The sequence below is a fragment of the Antrostomus carolinensis genome, unplaced genomic scaffold (genome assembly GCF_000700745.2).
Source record: "Antrostomus carolinensis isolate BGI_N321 unplaced genomic scaffold, ASM70074v2 scaffold10925, whole genome shotgun sequence".
Taxonomy (NCBI): domain Eukaryota; kingdom Metazoa; phylum Chordata; class Aves; order Caprimulgiformes; family Caprimulgidae; genus Antrostomus; species Antrostomus carolinensis.
The window spans coordinates 33,661-56,368 of record NW_010317228.1 but is presented as its reverse complement, the minus strand read 5'-3'; the positions used below and the strand labels follow the sequence as shown (position 1 = coordinate 56,368).

Sequence of the window (22,708 nt, the reverse complement as noted above, 5' to 3'; positions counted from 1 at the left end):
AGCCTTGCTTGATCACTCATGGCACTGGTCCATGTGTCCACATGAAACCCCTTTTTGGAGGCAAGGCCATACGGATAGAGTCTGAATGAAACTGCAGTCTTCAGGATAGGGCAGTTTAAGCTCAGGATTTGATTGTGAGTTGTGTTTTTGCCTTAGGGGACAGTGATGATTTTGTGACTCCAGGAGATACCGCAATCTTCCACCATTTTCTCCTCTTCCAGATGTGTGCCTTCAGACTGCGAGCTGATTAGATTGTTCGGATCCTTCCTCTGATAGTTACTGTCTTTGCACAATTTTTTTTTTAAATATAATTTGTTTATGGATGCCACGTTGCTACCTCCATAAAATGGGTTTATGGGATTTTCTCCGCCCCCACATTGTAAATCGAGGTCTGTAAAATGTAGAACAATTTATCACTGACCATTGCCCAGTTTTATGTTAGTGTTTTAACGTGGCCATAAAAGAATTACATCATCTTACCTCTGACCAACCTTTAGAGCAAAAGGACCTTATAAAACCGAGCTCTGCTTACCAGCAAGGTACCTTCTCTTGTGTTGGGAGCACAGAGAGCCATTCCATCATGAGCTTCACTGGGAAGTACGAACTCCAGTCCCAGGAAAATTTTGAGCCTTTTATGAAAGCCCTTGGTAAGTGCCTGCATGGGCCGTGTGCTGCTTTGCCTCCGTAGATCCCACTGGTATTTGGGAATCCAACTGTGCTGATGTGCTGATGATGTAGATTGAAAACATCTCTCAGATTTCTTGTTTTTGTCTGTCATCTTGCAGTAGCTTGTTTTAAATGCATGTGCATGGAGTTGTGATCTCAAAATAGAAGAGAAAGCATCTCTCTGGCTGGTGGCTGGAGGTCAAGAGACGTTGGGTGAAATTTTATGGCTTGCAGGAAAGTGGTCCCAGCAGTCTCTGCAGCCATGGGCCAGTGTGGCAGTGCTGCACACATGAAAAGCCAGGAGGACCTTGGTGGCTTAGGGTGACTGCAGATCTCCTCCATTGAGCTGTGAAATTTGAGGGCAAGCAGGATATTGCTCAGCCCACCGTGCTGCTGCTCAGTGATGCTGCAAAGCCCCAGATTCCACTATTCATCAGAAAAATAGTCGGTTGTTTAAATAATTCATCATGAATGTGGCTGGCTGGATTTCCACCAGCGTCGGTAGCAAGGAACATGCTCCTGCAGGGATTCAGGAGGCTTTTCACTACTGCTGCCCAGGGAGGTTGTGGAGTCTCCTTCTCTGGAGACATTCAAAACCCGCCTGGATGCCTTTCTATGTGATCTCATTTAGGTTCCTGCTCCTGCAGGGGGATTGGACTGGATGATCTTTCGAGGTCCCTTCCAATCCCTAACATTCTGTGATTCTGTGATGTGCCTGAAGGGCTCAACCTGTCAAATAAGCTTCAGGTTTTGGGAGAAGAATTTAGTGAGCTGTTTCTGAGGGACCTTGAATCTCATTAAAAAAAACCCTACTTGGTTTCTTCCTCCTGTCTTGATTTATTCTATTTTCTCCGTTTGCCTCTCAGTGAAGGAAGGAAAACAGGGTTTTTACTTTCCATCTGATGTTTGACCAAGGAGGTAGCTGTTCTGCTCCCAGCCAGGTTGGTGAAACAAGGGAGAAGTCTAGTTCCCACACAAAACCCAGGACGGCAGTATTTGTTATTCTTCCTCTCTAGCAGACTCAGGGCAATGTGGTCCTCAGGGGTCCATAATCCTTGCCAGGCTTTTCCACACTAGGATAGCAATCCACCCAGCTGTGGGTCCATGAATCCCACCACATTCATTTGGCAACAGCAATCTGCCCTCTGATGGCTTCAAGGTCCACCTAATGTCTCTTGTTCCTGGGCAGGGCTTCCTGATGACCAGATCCAGAAGGGCAAGGACATCAAGAGCATCTCAGAAATCGTGCAGGATGGGAACAAGTTCAAAGTTACTGTGACCACTGGCTCAAAAGTGCTGCACAACGAGTTCACCATTGGGGAGGAGTGCGAGATAGAGATGCTGACGGGAGAGAAAGTCAAGGTGAGTGATCAGCTCCTCTTCTGCCAGAGCTGCAGGGGCTCAGGGATGTTAAATTTCCTTTACAGCCATTTCCTCTGCATTTGAGCCAAAGGGAATGATCAGACCACGAGTGTTAGAGCTGACACAGGGACAAGACCTGGGTAGTTCCCCAGTTTCTCAGTCTGCATATGCATGATTTAATGTAATGGGAAGGAGTTAATTACTGAATCCAAGTCTGCAGATGTGACAACCACTGCCCAGCTCCCTTCAGGTCCACAGTAAGATTCTTAGGGGCACACTTCAAAAATGACAGTCCATTTCTGAGCCACCTTCCTGAGAAACACAGAGCCTGAGACTCCGATGTTCCCACCTTCCCTTTTTGCTTTGACAGAACACCATATGAGCTCCCCAGCCAGCACTTCTGCAGATAGAATCATAGAATCATAGAATAGATTGGGTTGGAAAAGACCTCCAAGATCATCAAGTCCAACCCCTGATCCAACTCCAATTACTATATCATGGCACTAAGGGCCACGTCCAATCTCTTTTTAAAAACCTCCAGGGATGGTGAATCCACCACCTCTCTGGGCAGGCCGTTCCAGTGCCTGATTACCCTTTCTGTAAAGAATTTCTTCCTAACATCTAAACTAAACCTCCCCTGGCAGAGCTTGAGCCCATGCCCCCTTGTCCTATTGTTGGTTGCCTGGGAGAAGAGACCAACCCCCACCTGGCTATAACCTCCCTTCAGGTAGTTGAAGAGAGTGATGAGGTCACCTCTAAGCCTTCTCTTCTCCAGACTAAACAACCCCAGCTCCCTCAGCCTCTCCTCATAGGACTTGTGCTCAAGTCCCTTCACCAGCCTCGTTGCTCTTCTCTGGACAGATGAAGCCTTGCATTTCTGAAGCTATTTTAATAGCCAGTTCAGAAAACACTGAAAGCCAATATTTTAATAGTCCATTTGGAAAAGGAGGATAGAGATGCTTTGGTAAATCCTTCTGAAAGCAAAAGATCTGAAAGATTTGAAGTGGAAAAGGATTGACTTGCTGTCACGTTGCAACACAAAACATATCCCCACCTTTGTTTTGTTGACTTAAAGGTAGTGCAGGAAAGTCAGCCAGTGAATCATAAACCAATAAATCTCTCCTTTTAAACCCCAGCGGCTGTTAGCTTCTCTGTCAGCCTTTCCCACTGCTTCTGTTTACACTGGATGAGATGGTTTGGCAAGGTGAGGATTTATCACCCTTGAAACTGGGTCAGCTCTCGTTCCTGGACATTAGTTTCCAATGGTTCATAAAATGTCAAGGCAGCGCCACTGGCAAATATTGCCTCTCACCTCTACCTCAGGAGAAGATGATATTGCAGAGACCTTTGAAAGCAGGAGGAATGATCACCAAAAAAATGCCCCTGTGAATCGGATTCCAATAGCTGTACTGGCTGTATCACCATTTCCAGCATCACTGAAGTCCCTTGAGCATAAACTAGGTGGGGGAACGGCTGTTAGAAGAGTTTCACCCTCCATAAATCAGCAGCTCAAGGGCAGGTGAACACGTCTTACAGCTGGACAGACAGATGAACAGAAATGGTTTTTGCTGGGTTATTTATTTGAGTAATTTCAGTGATCAGTGATAGCTGCCCCGGGGGTGTCAGTGCTGTCTGTAACCTTTTCAGATGTGCAGCTCCCAAGGGGCTCAGAAACTCAGCAGATGTGCCCATTCCCCTGAGAACTTTCCAGCCATGGCTGTGTTTCTGAAAGTTCCTTAAATTGTTTCCCACCTTGACCAAGACTCCCCCCATCCCCACGCTGTTGCCTAGATTCCCATCACCCCAACCCCAGGGAGGCTGCTGCTGCAATTTGCAATAGGTGGGTGGTGGAGAGGAGACCACATGGAATGCCCTGGCCCAGCTCAGGTGACTATGCTGTCCTCTCCCTGGGGACGTGCAGGTCCTGTTGGTCTTGGTGCTGCATAAGGAGCTGCCCCAAGGAGCATCAGGGCTGCATGGAGGCACCAGCATTGGCAGGGTGAAAAGCCTTCCTTCTTCTCCTCTGAAACTCATGCTGGTGTGATGCCAAGGATCCCTGTTCTCACATCTGCCAGTGCAGAAACTGAGAGTGATTCTCTGCTTGGAGAGAGGTAGCCATGGCAGCAAAATTGCACCCCAGTAGACCCCAAAGTAAACATATATAACCTTGCTGTGTTGTAGTCACCAGAGATGCAACCCCTTTTTCTCCTCTTCCCAGGAAAGCTCTGAGGGAGCAGCTTGCTCCAAACAGCTTGCAGAGGGGACAGTGGCAATTCAGTACAGAAGGGGAAGGACTAAATACAGGGGTTGATATGGTCTGCAGCAATAACATGAATGCCTCTGTCTCCTCCCCTCTCTACCAGGCTGTTGTTCATCTGGAGGGTAACAACAAACTGGTCGCAAACCTGAAAGGGTTGAAATCCGTCACCGAACTCAATGGAGACACCATCACCAATGTAAGTGTAGAAGAGAGGGGCAATGGCTGGAGTAACAGTGCCTACAGCTGCCTTCAGGGTTCTGGCCCTACAAAGCTTACAGGATACTGGGGACCTTAGAGAGGTGCTGGAGATGAGCATGTGCTCACACTCAGGCTCTGTAGCCGAAGCTGGTCAGTTGGCCAGGCACTGAAGGAAGTTTTCTGTTATAGTCTGATCCAAAATGTATTCTTTGAGACCCCAGTAGGCATTTCTTACCAAAGTTTCATCCAACAAGGGCATGTTCTCAACGACCCAGATGTATATAGATCTTATAGCGGCCTTCCAATACCTGAAGGGGGCTACAAGAAAGCTGGGGAGGGACTTTTCATAAGGGCAACTAATGACAAGACAAGGGGAAATGAGTTTAAACTGAAAGAGGGGAGGTTTAGATGAGATATTAGGAAGAAGTTCTTCACTGTGAGGGTGGTCAGACACTGGAACAGGTTGCCCAAGGAAGTTGTGGCTGCTCCTCCCTGGAAGTGTTTAAGGCCAGGCTGGATGAGGCTTTGAGCAACCTGGTCTAGTGGAAGGTGTCCCTGCTGCTGGCAGGGGGGTTGGAACTGGATGATCTTTAAGGTCCCTTCCAATCCAAACCATTCTATGATTCTATGATTCTATGATATATTTGTGGCTGGGCCTGGCACTTTTAAAGAGAGATGCAGCAGACTGGTCCCAGCTGAGTGGTCAGATTGTCCTTACCTGCTTTGGGGTATTTGTGAAGAAATACAAAGCTTTAATAATTCATTTTATAGGAGATAGACTGGGGACCAGTCCTGGTTTGATTTATAGAATCATAGAATCACAGAATGGTCTGGGTTGGAAGGGACCTTAAAGATCATCCAGTTCCAACCCCCCAGCCATCAGGAGGGACACCTTCCACTGGACCAGGTTGCTCAAAGCCTCATCCAGCCTGGCCTTCAACACTTCCAGGGAGGGAGTGATTTGCAAGACCAGATCCTTTCCAAGTAGAGTTTGGAGCCAAATGCCATGAAAAGCTGACACTTTCCACTTGTTTTTCAGACACTGACCATGGGAGACCTCACCTACAAGAGAATCAGCAAGAGAATCTAGACACCCTGTACAAGCCAATCATTTTACTGTGTAAAATGTGTCCATTAAAGTAAAATTTGTATTAAAGGCCTCTTCATAATTATCATCAACCTCTTCACTCTGGCTATAAAGAGATGCAAGCCTCCAAAGCTCTCACAAGCCCAGGTACAAATTGGGCAACAGGTTGACCAAGGCTGTACTGATGTTGATGAATGGAGCCAGGCTACAGTGCTGGCTCAGAGCAATTAAGTGGACCCTCTGAGATGTGCTCCACGTTGATGAGCACTCTTCCAGCCCCTTCCTAGGGACAGGTGCCAGCACCCTCCTTGGGGATGTCCTGGTGGGTGGTGCACCCATGGCTGCCCTGGTTGGGTGGATGGAGGAATACTGGGTAGGGAAAAGACTGAGTTCCCTTCCCTTACAGACATGGCCAAAGTGACCACAAGGTGACTGGCAGGGCCAAAGGAGAGGGAGTTTTAGGTGGGCTCAAAGAAACATCAGTGATCCTGCCTAGGAAGCTGCTTTGGGAAATCAACCAGCATGGGGGCAGCTCAAGTGTCCCAATTGCCATCCCCGTCCTCACACCCCTGCATCAGGATCCAGCCCCACAGGCTCTGGCTACCCCATCCTCATCTTCTCCCCATCCCTTCCCACCAGCAGCAGGGTCCTGAATAGCCTGCACGTGTCCAGTGTGTGTTTCACCCCAAACCACACCTGATAAATTGAGTTCAACTGGAATTGAACTCTCCTTCCAGGGTGAAATACAGGTTTGCTCTGCTGCCAGGAGATGGGCACTGGTTGTTCACAGTGTAGACATAGAAGGAACACCAAAGTCATGTCCCACACTCTTGCTTGGTGCTGTAAGCTGGATGGAGATGTGGTCTTCTGATGCACACAGGAAAGGAAACTCTTTCTTATTAGCTGCCTTTTCCAAGCCTTGTGCTTGGATGGTGATTGGGAATCGTCACGGGGAAAGATACATGGCTGGTGTGATATACCTAGCTGGGATGGTGTTCTTATGGATGCTCAAAGCTGACCAGATGTTAGCAAAACACCACAAGTGCTCCCCCATCTCCTCCTACAACCCCAACATGTGCCACTAAAGGACCAATTTGTCCTCATGTGCATCTCTCCCATAACTCCTCTCTCCTCAGCGAAGGTTTTCATGTTACAGGTTGACATTGATCCTCATACTGAGAACTGAACCAGTATGGATTGTCACATGGGCATCAGATGGGCACCTCATGGACCAATGGACGGGCTTAGCTTAACAACCCCTAAAGAGCAGATGTTGGTCTCCAGTGAACTAATCTTAGATCTGGAGAAACATCAGCAAAATCATTGAGAACTGTCAGAGAGGACAAGCCCTGGTTTTGTTTCCTTGCTATTCTGCTGGAGAGCAGGTAGGCAATTCTTGAACAAACCATCCCTTTTCATCTCTTGGCTGCCACTGAAGATCTGGAGCAAACCATTTGAATTTTGAGATGGATGGGCAGACAGACAGGACCTTTTTTTATCTGGAAATCCAACCATCACCTTTAGACTTCTTAGCTCCACTGGCTGCCCATTGGCAGCTGATCCATGAACTATCCCTTTTTTGCTCAGTGCAAAATTGATGAAGTACCTGTCTAAGCCCAAAGGCAGGTGTTGAAAGGCATCAGAGCCCCCAGCTCACCCTGAAGGTGAGTGAAGGTGGATACCCCTCACTGGAAACTGCGTGTTCAGTTAGAGCAAACCACACAGCCAGTGCACCACACCAGCACAACCGGCTTCTAGCATGGACCCATCTCATTTCCATCTGCTGCCATCACTGCAGACATTTTCTGATTTTTAACTAAGGAGACTAATTTATCCTCATTAATTTGTCCTGCTGTAGGAACTCCACTTAGTCTCGCTTACAAAGTGCCCACAGTTTGATGTTGCACTCATGTCAGCTGCAGAATAATTTTTCATCAAAAAACCACCACTTTACACACACAAAAAAAATCTGTTGGTCTTATTCAGTTTGCACTCAATGCCCACAGGCATACATGACACTTTGTGGAACCAGCTTCCCACTTCTAGCATCCCTTGGTCAACCACTCATGGACATCACTGGAAAGAGCTGTCAAAACAAGGAAGCAATGGGAAAAAAAAACCTTAGGAGAGAATCAATTAAAATGTAACCAAGGACTCCAGGATCAGGACCTGTGTAGAGAGAAACAGGCTTCCAATAAGTGTAAATAATTTTATAACAGGGTTTTTTATTCAATTTTTAATGCTAGTGGTAGAAAAACAATGTTTCTGACAAGATCTCTTCTGCTTTTAGGCCTCAGAAGATTTTTCAGGACTCTTTCTCAGCAGTTCCATGCTCTCAGACTGGTGCCACTGGAAACAATCCTTAAGGACATACCGCATTCCTGTATCACATTCCTCAGGTCTGAAGGTGCCACAGGTAATATTATCCCACAGGCATGAATTTGTGTCAAGCTCAAGGTTTATTCCTTCTTGTGGAAAAGGCTTGGTGAGATCTCATTGCTGGGTTCAGGCATGACTTGAATCTTTTGGTTTTTGAGGGCAGCTTCCCTCATCTTGTAATACATGAACTCATTCTGCTGGAACATGCGCAGCTCCATCTCCGTCTGGACACGCATGACCTGAGGGACACAACAGGTTACAAAACCTGTGTTGCAGGGGTGTTTGAAGCAAGGGAAATTATGCATTGCCTAAAAATAGGGACTGACCTTCAGGGATGTCCTAGGCCATGTAGTGCGTGATGCAACTTAATCTAGGTGTCCCACCAGTAGGACCAGAACTGACAGCACACAGATATCCAGTTACTTTCTCAAATCTGGTTGCCTGTGTACTATGAGGGTGAAGAAGGCATCAGTCTTTCCAGCACCCAGCTCTTCTGAGGGCTGCTGGGAAGCCTCACGATCTCAAACCTGATGCAGGACATAGAGGCAATGCTGTGCAGAGTCAGGGAGTGAGTGAGCTCCCCATTCACATCCTGGGCCTGACCCTTGGTGTGACCCATCACCAGGGTGGGTTTCACCTCATGTGGGAGGAGGTGGGGGAAGAGGAGACGGATGGATGCTCAGCCCCTCTTTGACCATGTCACAGTTGCATCCCAGGACTGACCATGAGCAGAGTCTTGGCTACTGCTGCATGATTGCAGAGGCTCAGAAGGGATTTTAGGAAATCTTTTTACACCTGTCTGTGAGTTTATTCAACCCTTGGTTTAGGAGCATAAAGATAAGCATGTGCCATATATCCACTATTTACCTCCTAAAGTAAGTGGGAAGAGAAATACTGAAATGGAGGTGCTGGAGGCTCACCCTCTGCTGTATATAAGGAAACAGCAACCTGTTCCTGTCAACAGACAGGTTGGCTTTGGGTACTAGATACTCATTTTTCTGCTGATATAAAATTGCACTACTAAAGGTTATAGCTCTGCCATAATGGGGACTAAGGCATCAATAAAGGATTTCATTTGGTATCATGTACATTTTTGGCTAATAAAGGAGAATGTTGTAAAGCCAACAGGTCACATCAGGTAAGTTAAAGGCTAAAGAAATGATAGATCTCCAGCTGCAGTTGTAAATAGTTCATCACAGCTGAGCAGATGTAATTCCCTGGGATCTGCAGCTCTTGACTCTAAGCTAGGAAACACACCTATCAGTCATGGGAGGAAAAAATAAATTGCAGCTTAGAAGAGCTGGGGAGTGGTAAATAAAGAAGAATGGACACTGGTAAAGAAAATCAGTTAGTAAACTGGGAACATCCACCATATGTAATTTGATATAGTCCAATGGTGATGCCATCCATCAGAGAGCAGAGAAATCAGGCTGCGTGAAGAATGGGAGGCTCTGTCCTTGGGCACAGCATTTTCAAAAAAGATTCAGGGGCTCAGTGGCCATTTTTAATGTATGTCCTGGTGCAGGATAAAAGCTATTTTTCAGGAATGAAAATTTCCCATAAGAAGGGACATGAAATTTCCCAGCAGACTGTAACATAATGTAGAGAAAACCACAGCACTGGTAAGAAGCAGTCAGTACTTGATGCATCTCTCAGCTCTTATGGATGGGTTGTTTCTACAGCTTGAATGTAATTTTGCCCAGACAGACAGCAGAGACAACACAGGAGATGACACTTACCTCTAGGTCTTTGGTAATTGGGTGGGAAGGTCCATGGGTTATCAGAAGAATGGCATAGGCTTTACAGATCAAGCCATGCCCAGCTTCAATGAGACCAGCGTGCCAGTGAGTCACTCCTGCCCTCATCACCGCCATCCCCAGTTGTGCGTTGTTGGGATGGTATATTTTCCTGGAAAAATATTGAGTTATTTTAGTTCAGGAAAGATCTGGGTTCCCAAGTGTTTGTCAGTGACGTGTAAGTTTGGCAAAGAGCTGACTGTTTATTCAAATGAAAAGCCTATGGCATTCGGTGCCACCAAAATGTACGAGGACATGAGGTGAAAGAGGATGAACAACTTGTGAACAGAGAAAGCTGGACACCTGGGTTGGCAAATCCTGAGCTCTGTCATTCCACATTATTTTGGCACAAACAAAACCCAGCTCTGACCCTACTGCCCAGACAGCACCAACTTAACCTCAGATGCTTAACAAAATGCCTAAATTGAGAATGCGACGACCACCAGCTTCTCATTCAATGTGGGGAGAGGAACAGGTGGTTCTAAAAACTCCAGAAATGTTCATCTCACCCACTGGAGATGCACCCTTGCCTCCAGGGACTGTAAGATCACTCCTCTTCAGTCAGGACTCCAGGTGGGAAAAAGGAAACCTGGCCTCGACATCTAATTTCAGGTCAGGCAGGGTTAGAAGCTGCTTGGATTTACCTGAAAACCTGCCTTTAAGGACTTTGTTGGCATATTGAATTTGTAGATCTTAAAGCTAAGAAGGAAATTACTGCAGTCCACACACTGGACTGAGAAATTGAGGAACAGGGTTGGGGAAGCAGTTTTCTCTGTGTCATTCAATTAGCTCAGTGCCAGGGCTGGGACTTGGAAGTGGCTTGTCAGGCTTGCAAGCCAGAGAGGTGACTCTCTCCCCCATCTGAAAAAGAACAAAATATCACAGGCTTTTTGGGGTAGAACTGACCAAAAAGACAAGTAATGGGTATGAGATACTCTCAGCAGGAGGGTGAATGAGATGATGAAATGGGCTTTTTGCTCTTCTCTATGGTTTCCATTACTTTTTTTTTTCTATTTAATACTTATCAGTCCTGTAGTAAAACCTCAGTAATAATAAATTGCATCATTTTTTGCTGTGAGATTTGTCCTCGTTCTATTTGAACTAAGCTTGAATTTCTTTATTCTCACTGAACTTTTACCACAGGACTTGTGCACACTAATTAGCCAAGACAAAAATCCATGTATTATTTAAGAGTAAAGGGGCTTCTTGAGTGACAGTCGTTCAACACAGTTTCTCTCTTCTCTGCAACTTCCCCTTCCTGCAGCGACATCCTCTCTGTCCTGCACCCAGGCTCTGTGTTTTGCTACTAGGGCAACCTGAGATGCTTCTGAGACAAAACAAAGAATGAAAGATGTACCCAAACCATTTGCCAGTTACAGTTTAGTAAATCAAGGTGTTTGGGAGCTCTTGTGTATTTAGGAAGGGGTCCTTTTCTGTCTGGTGATATAATCAGGTCCCAATCTGAACACCAGCACTGCTGCTCTGATGGGAGCAGACTAAGAAAATTATTTCTATAACACATTGCTTAACATTGCATAACCACAGAGAGCTGCCAAAAATAAGGCACAGACATACAGGTAGCCATCCACCATCCTCTTGGCATAGTCAGCTGCTTCCTCAAACATCTGGAGGTAGGAGAGCACCTCAGAGGCAATGCTGAGGATCCTCAGGAGGTAGATATTCGTGTCCCCCAGCACAGGCTCCTGTTTCTTCAGGCACTCACGGCACAGCTTCACAACCTGTGCCCGGGGGAAGCAGGGAGAGGAAGGGAAAGTCAGAGCACCTTTGTCCCCAGATGGTTCATAACAGTCCTAGAAGCCAAGTCATCCTCCATGAAGGTTGAGGAAGATAGGATATAGAATCCTAGAATCAATATGCTTTTATTTCTTGAAAAACTTTAGTCTAGCAAAATGATTGCTGCTCAAATCTTCCTCTCCCAGGGTTACATTCATAAAACTGCTGAAGAAAAAGTGATGTCTACGTTCAAGAGAAGAAAGACCCCAGGAGGCTGGGTTTTGTCAGAGACCAAGTGCCTACAGCACCCATACCCCAATGCCATCCACACAAGCACTTGATGCACTGAATGCTCTTAATGACCCCATGGGGCTGGGGACAAGCAGCTGCACTGTTCCATGTCTGTCTGCTCAGCTGTATCTCAGTTGCAACTACTCCTAACCCAACATCCAGATCTCTGCTCTAGGGGACTTCAGCATTTTACCAAAGTAAGTTCAAACCCAGGGGCTGTTGCTCAACTTGTTCTCCTGAAGCTGTTACACTCTAAAGAGAACAATTAAATATTTCCTGGGTTAGTAAAAGAGGGAGAAAGGAAGAAGTGACTTGAGTTCTCTCACCCTTTGCCCTTGTGGCCTGTGCTCCAGGTGGGACGTGGATTTTTCACACCATACACTCATCCTTAGCACCCAACAAATGAGAAACATGCAGAAGCCAAGAGGTGAAGAGGAGATCAACACAGGCAAACATAGCCCACCTCAATGTGGTAAGTCTCCTGACTGTCCTGTCCTTCTCCCAAACCCACTGTCCTCCTTTTTATGAGGCTGCCTGGCAGAGGTGACTCATTACACATGCCCTGTAACTCGTGTTTTTTGCCCAGGAAGCCCTTGGTTCAACACCTGTCTCAAGTGGAGGTGCTAGAAGTCACCTTGAATCTCCTTGTATCATCACTACAAAAGAAACCAGTCTAGGATGTTGTCTCAGACACGGTCAAGCTTTACAGAGGGCAAAAAACAGTGTCAGCTTTTGCAATTTGAGCTGCCAAGAGGGCAGGAAGGACATGGGGATACTCAGATTACAGCAATAGGGGTTTGTTTCATCCTTAAATAATTGATGGAGAGAGGGACAAGAGCTGCTTTCCCTGGCAGTGTGTATACAGCAAGAGAGCAGAAGTACTGGGACTCACTTCATGGTAAATTCCCTCCATTCGGGCCTTGTTGATCTTCTCCAGTGTGTCCTTGGAGAACTGGATGACCTCCTTCACTGTCTCTGCAGAGGGCTGGGGACAATGTTAGGAAAATCAGTGAGGAAAACGCACTGCCTGACACATGCCAAAATACCCTGGCTGAAGCAATTCTTGTTCCATAGTCTGGGAACCCAAATCAGCTCAGTGTGACGTTTCCCACATCACTCACTACCCTTCTATCACTGGCTGTATAACCCAGCCTGTCTGCTCAGACCTGTCTAAGATGGGGCTGAAATGGTCCCACTACCAAGTTGAGAGGTGAAGCTCCTGCTGCCTTCAGCAGAGCGTTGCTCATCAGGCTAGTGGCCATGTACATCTGGCATGCATAACTGGCTTCCTCAACACTTCCCTCCAGTTCCCTTCTCTGGAAAAGGGACAGAATTGACCCTGCAACTGGGAGATCTCACAAGACACCAAAGAGGCTGTAAAAACCTCTGGTCAGTGTGTATCCAGTGTCTACTTGAGAGAAATGAGGCTCTTGAATGAGAGATGGGTGGAATAAGGATAGGACAGATGTCTAAATGTTACCCACTCTGAGAAATATTGTCATTAGGTCCAAACACCATAGGATGGTTGACCTCAGATTGCACCTGCATCCAGCAAGTGAAATGTGATTTCCCATACACCTCAAAGAAGTTTGGATTTTACCATGTATTTGAAGACATGATGCACATCTAAGCACACCTGGCAAAACACTAACTAGCTCCTATTTAGCTCCCTCCTCTTCCTTCATTTAATGCTGAAATAGAACATTATTATAACCAGCACCATCATTTATCTTCCACTTTTTTTTTTTCACATTTAAAAACTTTTCTAGCTATCATGACCTTCATTTTCATAAATGGGAAATCAGCCCACAATCATGTGACTGCAGGAGCTTGTAGGAAGAGCCTGGTCTGGAGACACCCCACAGAGCCAGAGCTCAGGCATGTGCCCAGCAGCGAGACAGGACCTCTGGGTGTGGATCAAAAGCAGAGACCCAACATTGCAACAAAGGACCCAAAGATTTGGAGTCAGGACTGTGGGACTGTCCTGTTGTCTTTTTCTCACACTTGGTCCATCAGATTTTTGAGGAATCTGTGAAATTCAGCTAGTTGGGAAAAGGTCTTGAAAGGTTAGTATGGAATGAAAACCAGTAGCATTTCATAGCCATATACCCCCCCATCTATTTATGGATACTTATGATTTGTTGTTCTATATTATTAGATGGAAGCTATCATAGCTAATCAGATTTTGGCAGCTGTTGGAGCACACTCAAAGGCAATGTTAATGTCAGTGCAAATCACATTGTTATGCTGCCTGAGTAAAGACTCCCACAATAGGTACTTGAACCAGCACATCCACAGCAGCTTTGTCTAATAAAAATCCTCTCTTGTATTTACTAGACCCTTCAGCCTGTTGCCATTATAAACAATGGGAACTCTGCTACTATTTGGAAGGAGTGAAGGACTGGAGGTCGGAGCGGCTGTTGAGGATGTGAGCTGTCAATCTTGCATATATTCATAGCACTTTTTCCAGGCAGCTGTGAGTGTTGCTGCTCTCAGGCAAGTGACCCTGAATTCAGAAAATGCGATACAGCCGGCGGCGAGCAGACGTGCTCTGTGGGTGAGGTCAGCCTGGATACCTATTGTCTGTGGATGGAGTGTATTTTTAATAGCTGAAATCATGAACCTTGCATAGTCACAGGCTTTTTCTATACAAGCACTTCAGATTGTGAAGGACATTTACCCAAAAGTGCACATCTTGCCACTGCATGCTGCAGAGCACCTCCGAGGCTCAAAGAGCATTGTGCATCTCACTGCTCAGTCAAGGTTTGATTGCAGGTGTTGAATGAGAGTTGAGATTTTTTTATGCCATCCACTGGAGGAGGTGTTCAAAAATACTTCTACAGAAAGTCAGATGAAAATGCTTCTGCATCAGAGGACTGAGATCTGGGAGAGTTTTACATTAGAAGCAAGGAGTTTCAGTAGTCAGGATTAGCTTTAAAATGAAGCTTGATAATTTAGTAATGGGATTATAGAGCAGGGTCTTTTGCAATAGTGGGGAGTTCAACAAGCAAAGGGTTTCTTCTAATCCCATGTCCTACTTCTCATGGGAGCTCCCTGATATAATTTCAATCCCATTTCTTCAAACCTTGCTCAAGAAGAGATTTTTGCTCTGCAATATCCAACCTTTCCTGACCACCAGAATATGAAAGAAGAGTCACAGGACTGAGTTTTGCCTTTCTGGTAACTGTGCTGAGCTGGAGGCTGAGGGTTTTGTACTCATTCCCAGGAAGGTGCAGCTCCATGGGCCTCTCCCAGTAGCACTGCTGGTCTAAGAGGTCATAGATCCTCATCTCATCTTTGCTCTTTGGTCCTGCCTCACATCAGACCCTGAGTTTTACTGTCTGGTTCGTTACATGACTGTTCAATAGCGCAGATCAATGACTTGATAATACATTAAAATGCTCTTGCCCTGCCTTGTCTTGCCTTCCCTTACATGCTCTGTAAAGCCTGCAGGAGTAGAAACCCCCTAAGCTAACTCTGCCACAGAGGACAAAATACATGAGCAATTATATCCTTGGGCAGAGGAACCAAAAAGAAACTCTTAGAGTTACCAACGTGCTCATAAACTGGAGCTGCTGGCCAAGCAACACATCCCACTGCTGACAGGACAACACAGCCTTACACCCTCCCACTCCATGACTTGTGGGACCTCCAAGGAAAACACAGATAACCTAAAAATGAACACTTGAACATGTTAATTCTTCATAGTCAGTCTTCCCACAGCAACCATGCACAAATGTCAAGTGATGGAACAAACTCCCTGTGACAGGCCTTTGCAAGGAGGGACTGCAAGTTCAGGCTCCCCACCTCTCTGGAGCCAATGTGCCAGTACATGTTTTACAAACCATGCAGCTTCAGCAGCGCTGGTTAGTCCTGTCAGCATGAACCACCTGCAACACATTTTCCTTTCTGCTGTTCAAAACCTTGATTCCCTTTCAGTTACTCAAAAAAAAAAAACCCAAAACAACCCCATAATATAAATGCCATGATTTTCATAGAATCATAGAATAGTAGAGATTGGAAAAGACCTTTAAGATAGAGTCCAACCATAAACCCAACACGACTAATTCCACCTCTAAACCATGTCCCTAAGCACCTCGTCTACAAGTCTTTTAAATAGCACCAGGGAAGGTGACTCCTTGATCACTTCTCAGCTCTAGACCTAATTTTATAATACTTTATCATTCTGCCTGTTGATGGACTTTTAGGTTAGAGTTAAAGGCAACTTTTGTGGGCTTTTGAAAATTAAAAACTTCATGTATGTTGCATAATAGGGATTAAACTAGCCTTGCATGGTGGGCTTGAATTGGTATGGTATTCAATCAAGGTTCAGTTCCGTTCTCATTTTTCACATTGGCACCAGGCAGACTTCTGCCAAAATGTGATTCTTGTTATTGTGGGTGTCCCTGAGCTGAGAAGACACAGTTGCAGACACACACAGATGCCTTTGGTGGAGGAGATGCAGCTGGCTCTGGGTTTGGACACAGCAGGATCAGCCATACCTTGCCTTCCCCCTCTTTCACTGCCAGCATCAGGTCATCCTTGATCTGTTTCTTGCAGTGCTCACAGGTGCAGTCGAAGTAATACTGCTTCTTCAGCTGCTTCCGCCGCTCCTCACTCACATTGAGGAAATCCACGTAGGAAACAGTCAGCTCATCCCCTGGAGAAATCTTGCTCAGTGCCCGCAGCTCGATCCTGGGTGCAAAGCAGACGAGACATGGACTTGGAGAAAGAGCAGAAGCAAAGGGGCAACCACAGAGCCATCAGGGACAAATCCTGTGACCTGCCCCTGCCTTGCAAAGGTGAGCTCTTGTCCTAAGGTACCGATTTAGCTCTTCAGGGAGGCAATGCAGAGATGGGCAGCAGTCTGGTTAACTGAATACAGAGTAAAAACATGGTCACACCAGTTTCTCCTGCCCCTCTGCAAGTCCCTGGAAGGGATATGGAAGGGTCTGAGCTATACAGAGATTACAGCTCCATTAATTCATCCAGAGAGGGGCTGAACCCAGACATAAACATTTATTAAGTTGCAGGAGATCTCGTCAGAAGAAAACACTGAGACCAGAAATACACAATGAGACTTGCAAAATGCTGAGTTTGGACTTTGGGTCTTTTTTTAAATACTGCTTTGCAAGCTACCCACACATCCCTGGCTAGACTCCCAGATCCTGAGCTGGGCTGCTTTCAGTATCGTTTTCATTCCAAAAAGTTAAGACACATTCCCTCCAGGTGCTGGGTAAGAGATGCCCTCACCCTGTCCATGCATCTCTACAAAAAGGCTTAGAAACATTTCTCTGGAAACAGTCTAATTTTAATATAGCCTATTTGATCTGATATTGCTAATATTAAACACATGATAATCACTAGTCTCTATTACTAAACCGCAATCCACGGCAAAGCCTTCATTGATGACAGGCTTTTGGAAAGCCACATCCTTGCACCTGCCTTTCTCTCATGTCTTTCTCTGCAAAAGGTCTTAAATGACATGGACATTCAAAGCCATTCCCTTGCTGTTTCACTCTACAAGCTCTGGGCCATCTCTCAGTTGCGGGGGCTGCAGAGGCACAATTGGCTGAAGAATTTGGCCAGAGTGGGAAAAAGCTCCATCGAATACCAGTTGTGATGTGGTGCTTCTGTATCCATCTACTCCCTCATCTACTGTTGACTCTACCCACAGTTAGAAATAATTCACTTGAGACCGGTGACCTTGGGCTCTCTGCTCAGACCAGTTAGGTGGTTAAATATTTTTTTGCAGCTAGGCATACTTATGGGTTACCAAAATGAAGCCAGTCCCATAGTCTGAGCTCCCACTCTGACTGCAGTGTGGTACATCAGTCCTGGGACTCCCTCACCACAGGCAGCATGTGCCTTGATTGTCCTCCTGCTGAGCTCCGGGGTGGGACCTGTTGGCTCCCACCTGAACACCAGGGGCTTTAGATGGGACCCAGTGAAGGTCTCACCAAAGGTACAAGCAGTATAGAACCCAAAGGTCTCACCAGGTGCATTAAAAGTAAGTAGTTTGGGGAGGACATGACTTTTTTTGATGTGACTTTTTCTACATGATCATATTTCTGCAAAGGAATTGTAATTCCCTTGTAATTCCAGTTACAAGCTCTCAGCACTGAGGGTGTAGCTCTGAGTCTTTCCGTTGTGCCAAAGCTCCTGTGAAAACTACTCCCCGAGGCTGGTCTTGACCTTCTCTGGGTGTTAGATCATATCAACAGCATATTTCATACAAAATTCATCACTAAACATGCCATTGTCACAAAGGGCAGCTATTAGTTATGTCACAACCATGGTAAAATGCCAGTCAGAGAAAGGTGCAACCTGCTACTCCAGGAGAAAGTGCATGAAAATGAGTAATTTCCATCAGAAAGTTTTACACATATAAACAATCCTGTTCAGACTTAATGGGATCCTCGTTAAAGTGAGTCATGCAACCAGAGAAGCAAAATCAAGCCTCTGACTTTTATGATGCCCCTGATAGCCTAAGCACTGTATATTTTAAGCAGCCATCCCTTGAGTGGAGGGGATTGATAGCATTTGGGATAAGCCTGGAAACACGTGGCATATTTTAAATGTTACAGTTAAAGAGACACTGTCAACTGTCAGTTGAGAGCACCCCACCGACCTTCTCCCTTGCTCTTTCCTCAGTGTCTGTCCCAAGAACCAAGGACCTTGAAAGATGCTCATACGCGAGTGCCCAAGAGCTGCAAACTCAAGCTGCCCCAAAATAGCACCTTTCATCAGAGGTGATACTTATTTGCCCATTTTTATGCTCCTATCTGTAATGCACCAAGTAAGCAGCAATAGTGAAGAGCAGCACTTCAAAAGTATTTCACATTTTACTTGAGGAAATTGTGTGTTTGCCTGAAATTAAAGTTTAAAGACAACAGTTTCCCTTTAACAGGACTGACTGTAATACACCAAGGACAGTGAGCTAAGAAGAGAACTTCTTTTTTTTTTTTTTGGCATACATTTTAGAAATTTCTTTAGTTTGGATCAGGTAACAGTGGCATCATTAAAAGGTAAAACATTAATTGGATATTATGATAAAAAAGGATGAAACCTGCATCTCACGGTATTGCTACTGTAGTCAACGCATTCAAGGGGCACCGTTTATGGCAGAAGAAATGTGGAGTATTTAGTACGTCAGTAACGCAATCATTTCTCATCTCCCAATATGCAAGGTTTTATTTTGGGCCGTACAAGATTAGCAAGACCTTGTTCTGACTTTCATGCTCTCGCTGTAGTCAGGGGAGGAGAACTGAGAAGTGGAGAGGGGAAATACTGACAGAGAGGAAGCCAAGGGAGAGGGTGGGAAGGCAGAGAGGGAATTCACAGTGGGGGAGACAGTCACAGTATTACCACTATTGTTTTAATTGACTACAAAATGCAGAGTTAAGTGAGGTCTGGGTTTAGTGGGGCTTTACACAAGGGAGGAGTAGAAGTTCAGAAAATGGGGAAAGTGAAATTTTCTACAAACAAGAGGGAGCCCCTTGGGGCTGTTTGCAGCTTTTCCATTAAACACAGGGCATGAGGGGTACAGGGCAAGGGGAAGGATGATGCTTTCAAGACCGACCCACCTCATCTGTGTGTGGAACATTGATCTTACAGCCTCATGACTGAAAGACAAAACAAACATCTGCAGTTTACACAGGTTACAAGTACAATGAAAAAAACTGGGTACACGGCATAGGGTGTCAGGACATCGTCCTGACATGGGGAAAGGGGATTCCCAGCACCTGGCTCATGTCTCACTGCATGTAGAGCTTTGCTTTTGCTGTTCAACCAAATCGCCCATCACTGGGCCACAGAGGATTTGGGGCAAAGCTGTTCTGATTTTAGGAGTGCCCTCGGCCAGGGGGTTGAGCAAAACCTGCCCCTGACATTTGGCAGGTGAAATGAATCATAGAATCATAGAATGTTTTGGGTTGGAAGGGACCTTAAATATCATCCAGTTCCAACCCCCCTGCCATCAGCAGGGACACCTTCCACTAGACCAGGTTGCTCAAAGCCTCATCCAACCTGGCTGCGAACACTTTCAAGGGGCAAGTTCTCTGCACAGAAATGTCTCCACCAACATCAGTAGTCATGTCCTCTAAAACACAGCTTGACATGAAATCAAAATGGGATATCACCCCATGTTACCCTCTTCCACCAGAGCTGACCTACAGGGAACCCCAGAGGAGCCCAGCTCCACAGCAGCCGCTCAGGAGCCCTGCCCATGTTCCTCAGGGTCACTCTGACATCTCATCTGCATGTACAGAAAGAAGTAATGTCTTTTCAGGGCTGAAGCACTCAACTAACTGTATGAATTTAAGATGGTTACCTTTCCTTTGTGTGAGAAGAATGGGCAAGACTTGCTTACCTTTGTAAAACAGTTAAGAAAACAAGGCTGGAAAGTATGAAATGGGCAGAAGATAATACTATATAGTATCTTATTAAGAGCATTATCCTGCATGACTATGTACTGCAAAATCAACATATATAACAAATGAACTAAAAAGGGATAGTGCCCGATCCCTGGAGTCATTCAAGGCCAGGTTGGATGGGGCTCTGGGTGGCCTGATCTAGTGGTTGGCAACTCTGTCCAAAGCAGGGGGGTTGGATCCAGATTATCTTTAAGGTCCCTTCCAACCCAAACCATTCTATATTTCTATGGTTCTATCAGCAATGATTGTGCTCTGTGTGATGAGTTTAGTGGGTCCTCAAGTCCAGTATTGTGCCTTGAGCACTGATAGAGAGAGAGCTCAATTCCCACAACAGGAGCTTATAATCAGGTTTCCACAGAAAGACAAGAAACCTTCATCATTTTCCTGCCCAATAACCAGAAGGTCAAGTTGAAACTCAGTCACAAGATACATGTGGGAGCTTTGACAAGCTGCCAGGCAAACAAAATGCCATTCCCGTACCTACTGTCCAAAAACTCAGACTTCAGCATTGCTGTCACTGCTAGTTACCTCCTCCACTGCCCTGGCTGGTTGGAGACGCTCTCCATCATCCCACTACATATCTGATCCAGGGCAATTGGATATCAGACTACAGACTCCAATCTGACTTTGGATCAGACCCTATTTCCCACTAAGGTAATCATCCTAGTTTTGGTTTCTTTTTGCTCATTTACCAGCTGCTTGATAAATGCTGCTATAGTTTTATGAGATAAAGCCAGCAGCAAGAACTGGAGTGCACAAGCAAGGTGTTAGTTAAAGAAGGGGAGGCTGGAGTGTTAACTTCTAGCACTAAAGTTTGGTGAACATGGGAATTTATAAAATCTTCAGACCTAGTGGAAAATTTGGATGAAACACTGTGGCTGGGCAGTTTTTGGCAAGCAGTTTCCCACAGTTAATGTCTTGCACACGATGCAACTTGTTGGATCAGCAGCAGTTTTACCTGTTCTGGCCAGGGAGGAGGCTGGGAAGGGCAGAGCATCCCTCCCACGGGCTGCCCCGAGCACCGAGAGCACCAGCTTCCACTCCCAGCTCTGCTGAAACATCCCTACAATTCCCACTTAATCTCTTTCCATCTCACAGATCCCACAGGAATTTTCTTATAGGACTTGTGTGGGAATAGGGAATGCCCAGCAGCTTGGGGCATCCTGTACTCTCACATGACTCAGTTTGCAGATAACCATCATTAAGATCCCACTACTAAAGAGTTAATCAGTGATTAACAGAGATGCCACTTTCTCACAAAGATGAAGGTTTGTGTTAGGGATTGTTATAAACACATCAGTCAATACTGATACACAGCTGATTGTAAGCTTTGGTTATAAGAAACTCTTGGACTGTGGATTTGGTATAATATTTAATAATTTATTAAGCATAATTGTTCCTTAACTGTTTATAAATAAAGCCTCAATATAAGGGGTGACCTAGGCAGCTACTTTGTACTTTATTTCCCTATTTTGAGTCTGGTTTCAAAACTCACAGACACCAGGGGAAAATTCTTTGCTGGTTCACTGGATTTGGGGTCAATTTTTTTGTATTTGTTTAGTACATCAGACAATAATTTTGGAAGTAACAATAATAAGAGAGAAAACAGCTCCTCTTCAGAAAGAAAATCTTAATATTTTTTTGGTTCTGGGCTAGAGAAGGAAACGAGAATGAATAGATTTTCTGGGGCAGGAATCTGACACTGTGGGGTTAGCAGAGTCTGCTGAGTTGCCTGTTAGGCTGCATCCCCGCTGCACCCAAGGAAAGAAATCCACTCACTTGCCATTGTTGAAGATGACGGTACAGTTGGGCCAGCAGTCATGGTTGGCCTGGCAGAGGTTGGGGAAGATTCCCACGCCAACAGCCTGCAGTCCTCTTTGGTCACTGAGGGTAAAGCCATTGCAGCTGATCTAGTCCCAAAACACAGGCAGGAAGAAGCATTAAAAGAGAAAAAGCTGAACCCAGATACATTCAGGATTTCTCAGTTCCCACTGATGCTTTAGAAGAGGTGTATCTCCAGCATCCCATCTCCAAATTTTAAAGAGAAAGGAGGAGTGTCACTGAGATTATTGCAGAAGATAATTGTAGAAAAATCTTTAGTTGGGAAAAAAACATTAAAACATCAAAAAAGAAGCAATGCAGGTATCATGCAGATGGACCAACCCAGAGCAGAGCTGAGTAAATGATACAGAATATTTGCTAGAAGAGGTGTATCTCCAGCATCCCATCTCCAAATTTTAAAGAGAAAGGAGGAGTGTCACTGAGATTATTGCAGAAGATAATTGTAGAAAAATCTTTAGTTGGGAAAAAAACATTAAAACATCAAAAAAGAAGCAATGCAGGTATCATGCAGATGGACCAACCCAGAGCAGAGCTGAGTAAATGATACAGAATATTTGCTGCAAATATTCACAGAATCACAGAATCACAGAATGGTGGGGGTTGGAAGGGACCTCAGGAGATCATCCAGTCCAACCCCCCTGACAAAGCAGGTTCCCTA

The 22,708-nt window shown here is 45.5% G+C and overlaps 2 protein-coding genes across 3 annotated transcripts in view; one reads left to right on the top strand and one right to left on the bottom strand.

Annotated features, from left to right (window-relative positions):
• Positions 1-544: 544 nt before the first annotated feature.
• FABP1 (fatty acid binding protein 1) lies at positions 545-5,681 on the top strand. The gene is made up of 4 exons (XM_010168520.1): positions 545-647; positions 1,856-2,028; positions 4,392-4,484; positions 5,526-5,681. Exons 1-4 carry the CDS (start codon positions 581-583, stop codon positions 5,574-5,576), a joined length of 384 nt encoding a protein of 127 aa, XP_010166822.1. The 5' UTR covers positions 545-580; the 3' UTR covers positions 5,577-5,681.
• A 1,999-nt stretch (positions 5,682-7,680) lies between these two features.
• The window catches only part of SMYD1 (SET and MYND domain containing 1), a 30,007-nt gene continuing 14,979 nt past the window's right edge, over positions 7,681-22,708 (bottom strand). The window contains exons 4-10 of one of the 2 annotated variants that reach the window (XM_010168518.1): positions 21,988-22,118; positions 19,360-19,398; positions 16,276-16,468; positions 12,666-12,758; positions 11,324-11,487; positions 9,692-9,860; positions 7,681-8,191 (exon numbers count right to left, since the gene is read on the bottom strand). In XM_010168518.1, the coding sequence (XP_010166820.1) occupies positions 8,033-8,191; positions 9,692-9,860; positions 11,324-11,487; positions 12,666-12,758; positions 16,276-16,468; positions 19,360-19,398; positions 21,988-22,118 (948 nt within the window). In that variant the 3' untranslated portion in view covers positions 7,681-8,032. The remainder of the gene's footprint in view (positions 8,192-9,691; positions 9,861-11,323; positions 11,488-12,665; positions 12,759-16,275; positions 16,469-19,359; positions 19,399-21,987; positions 22,119-22,708) is intronic. The other variant, XM_010168519.2, reaches the window with a different exon arrangement.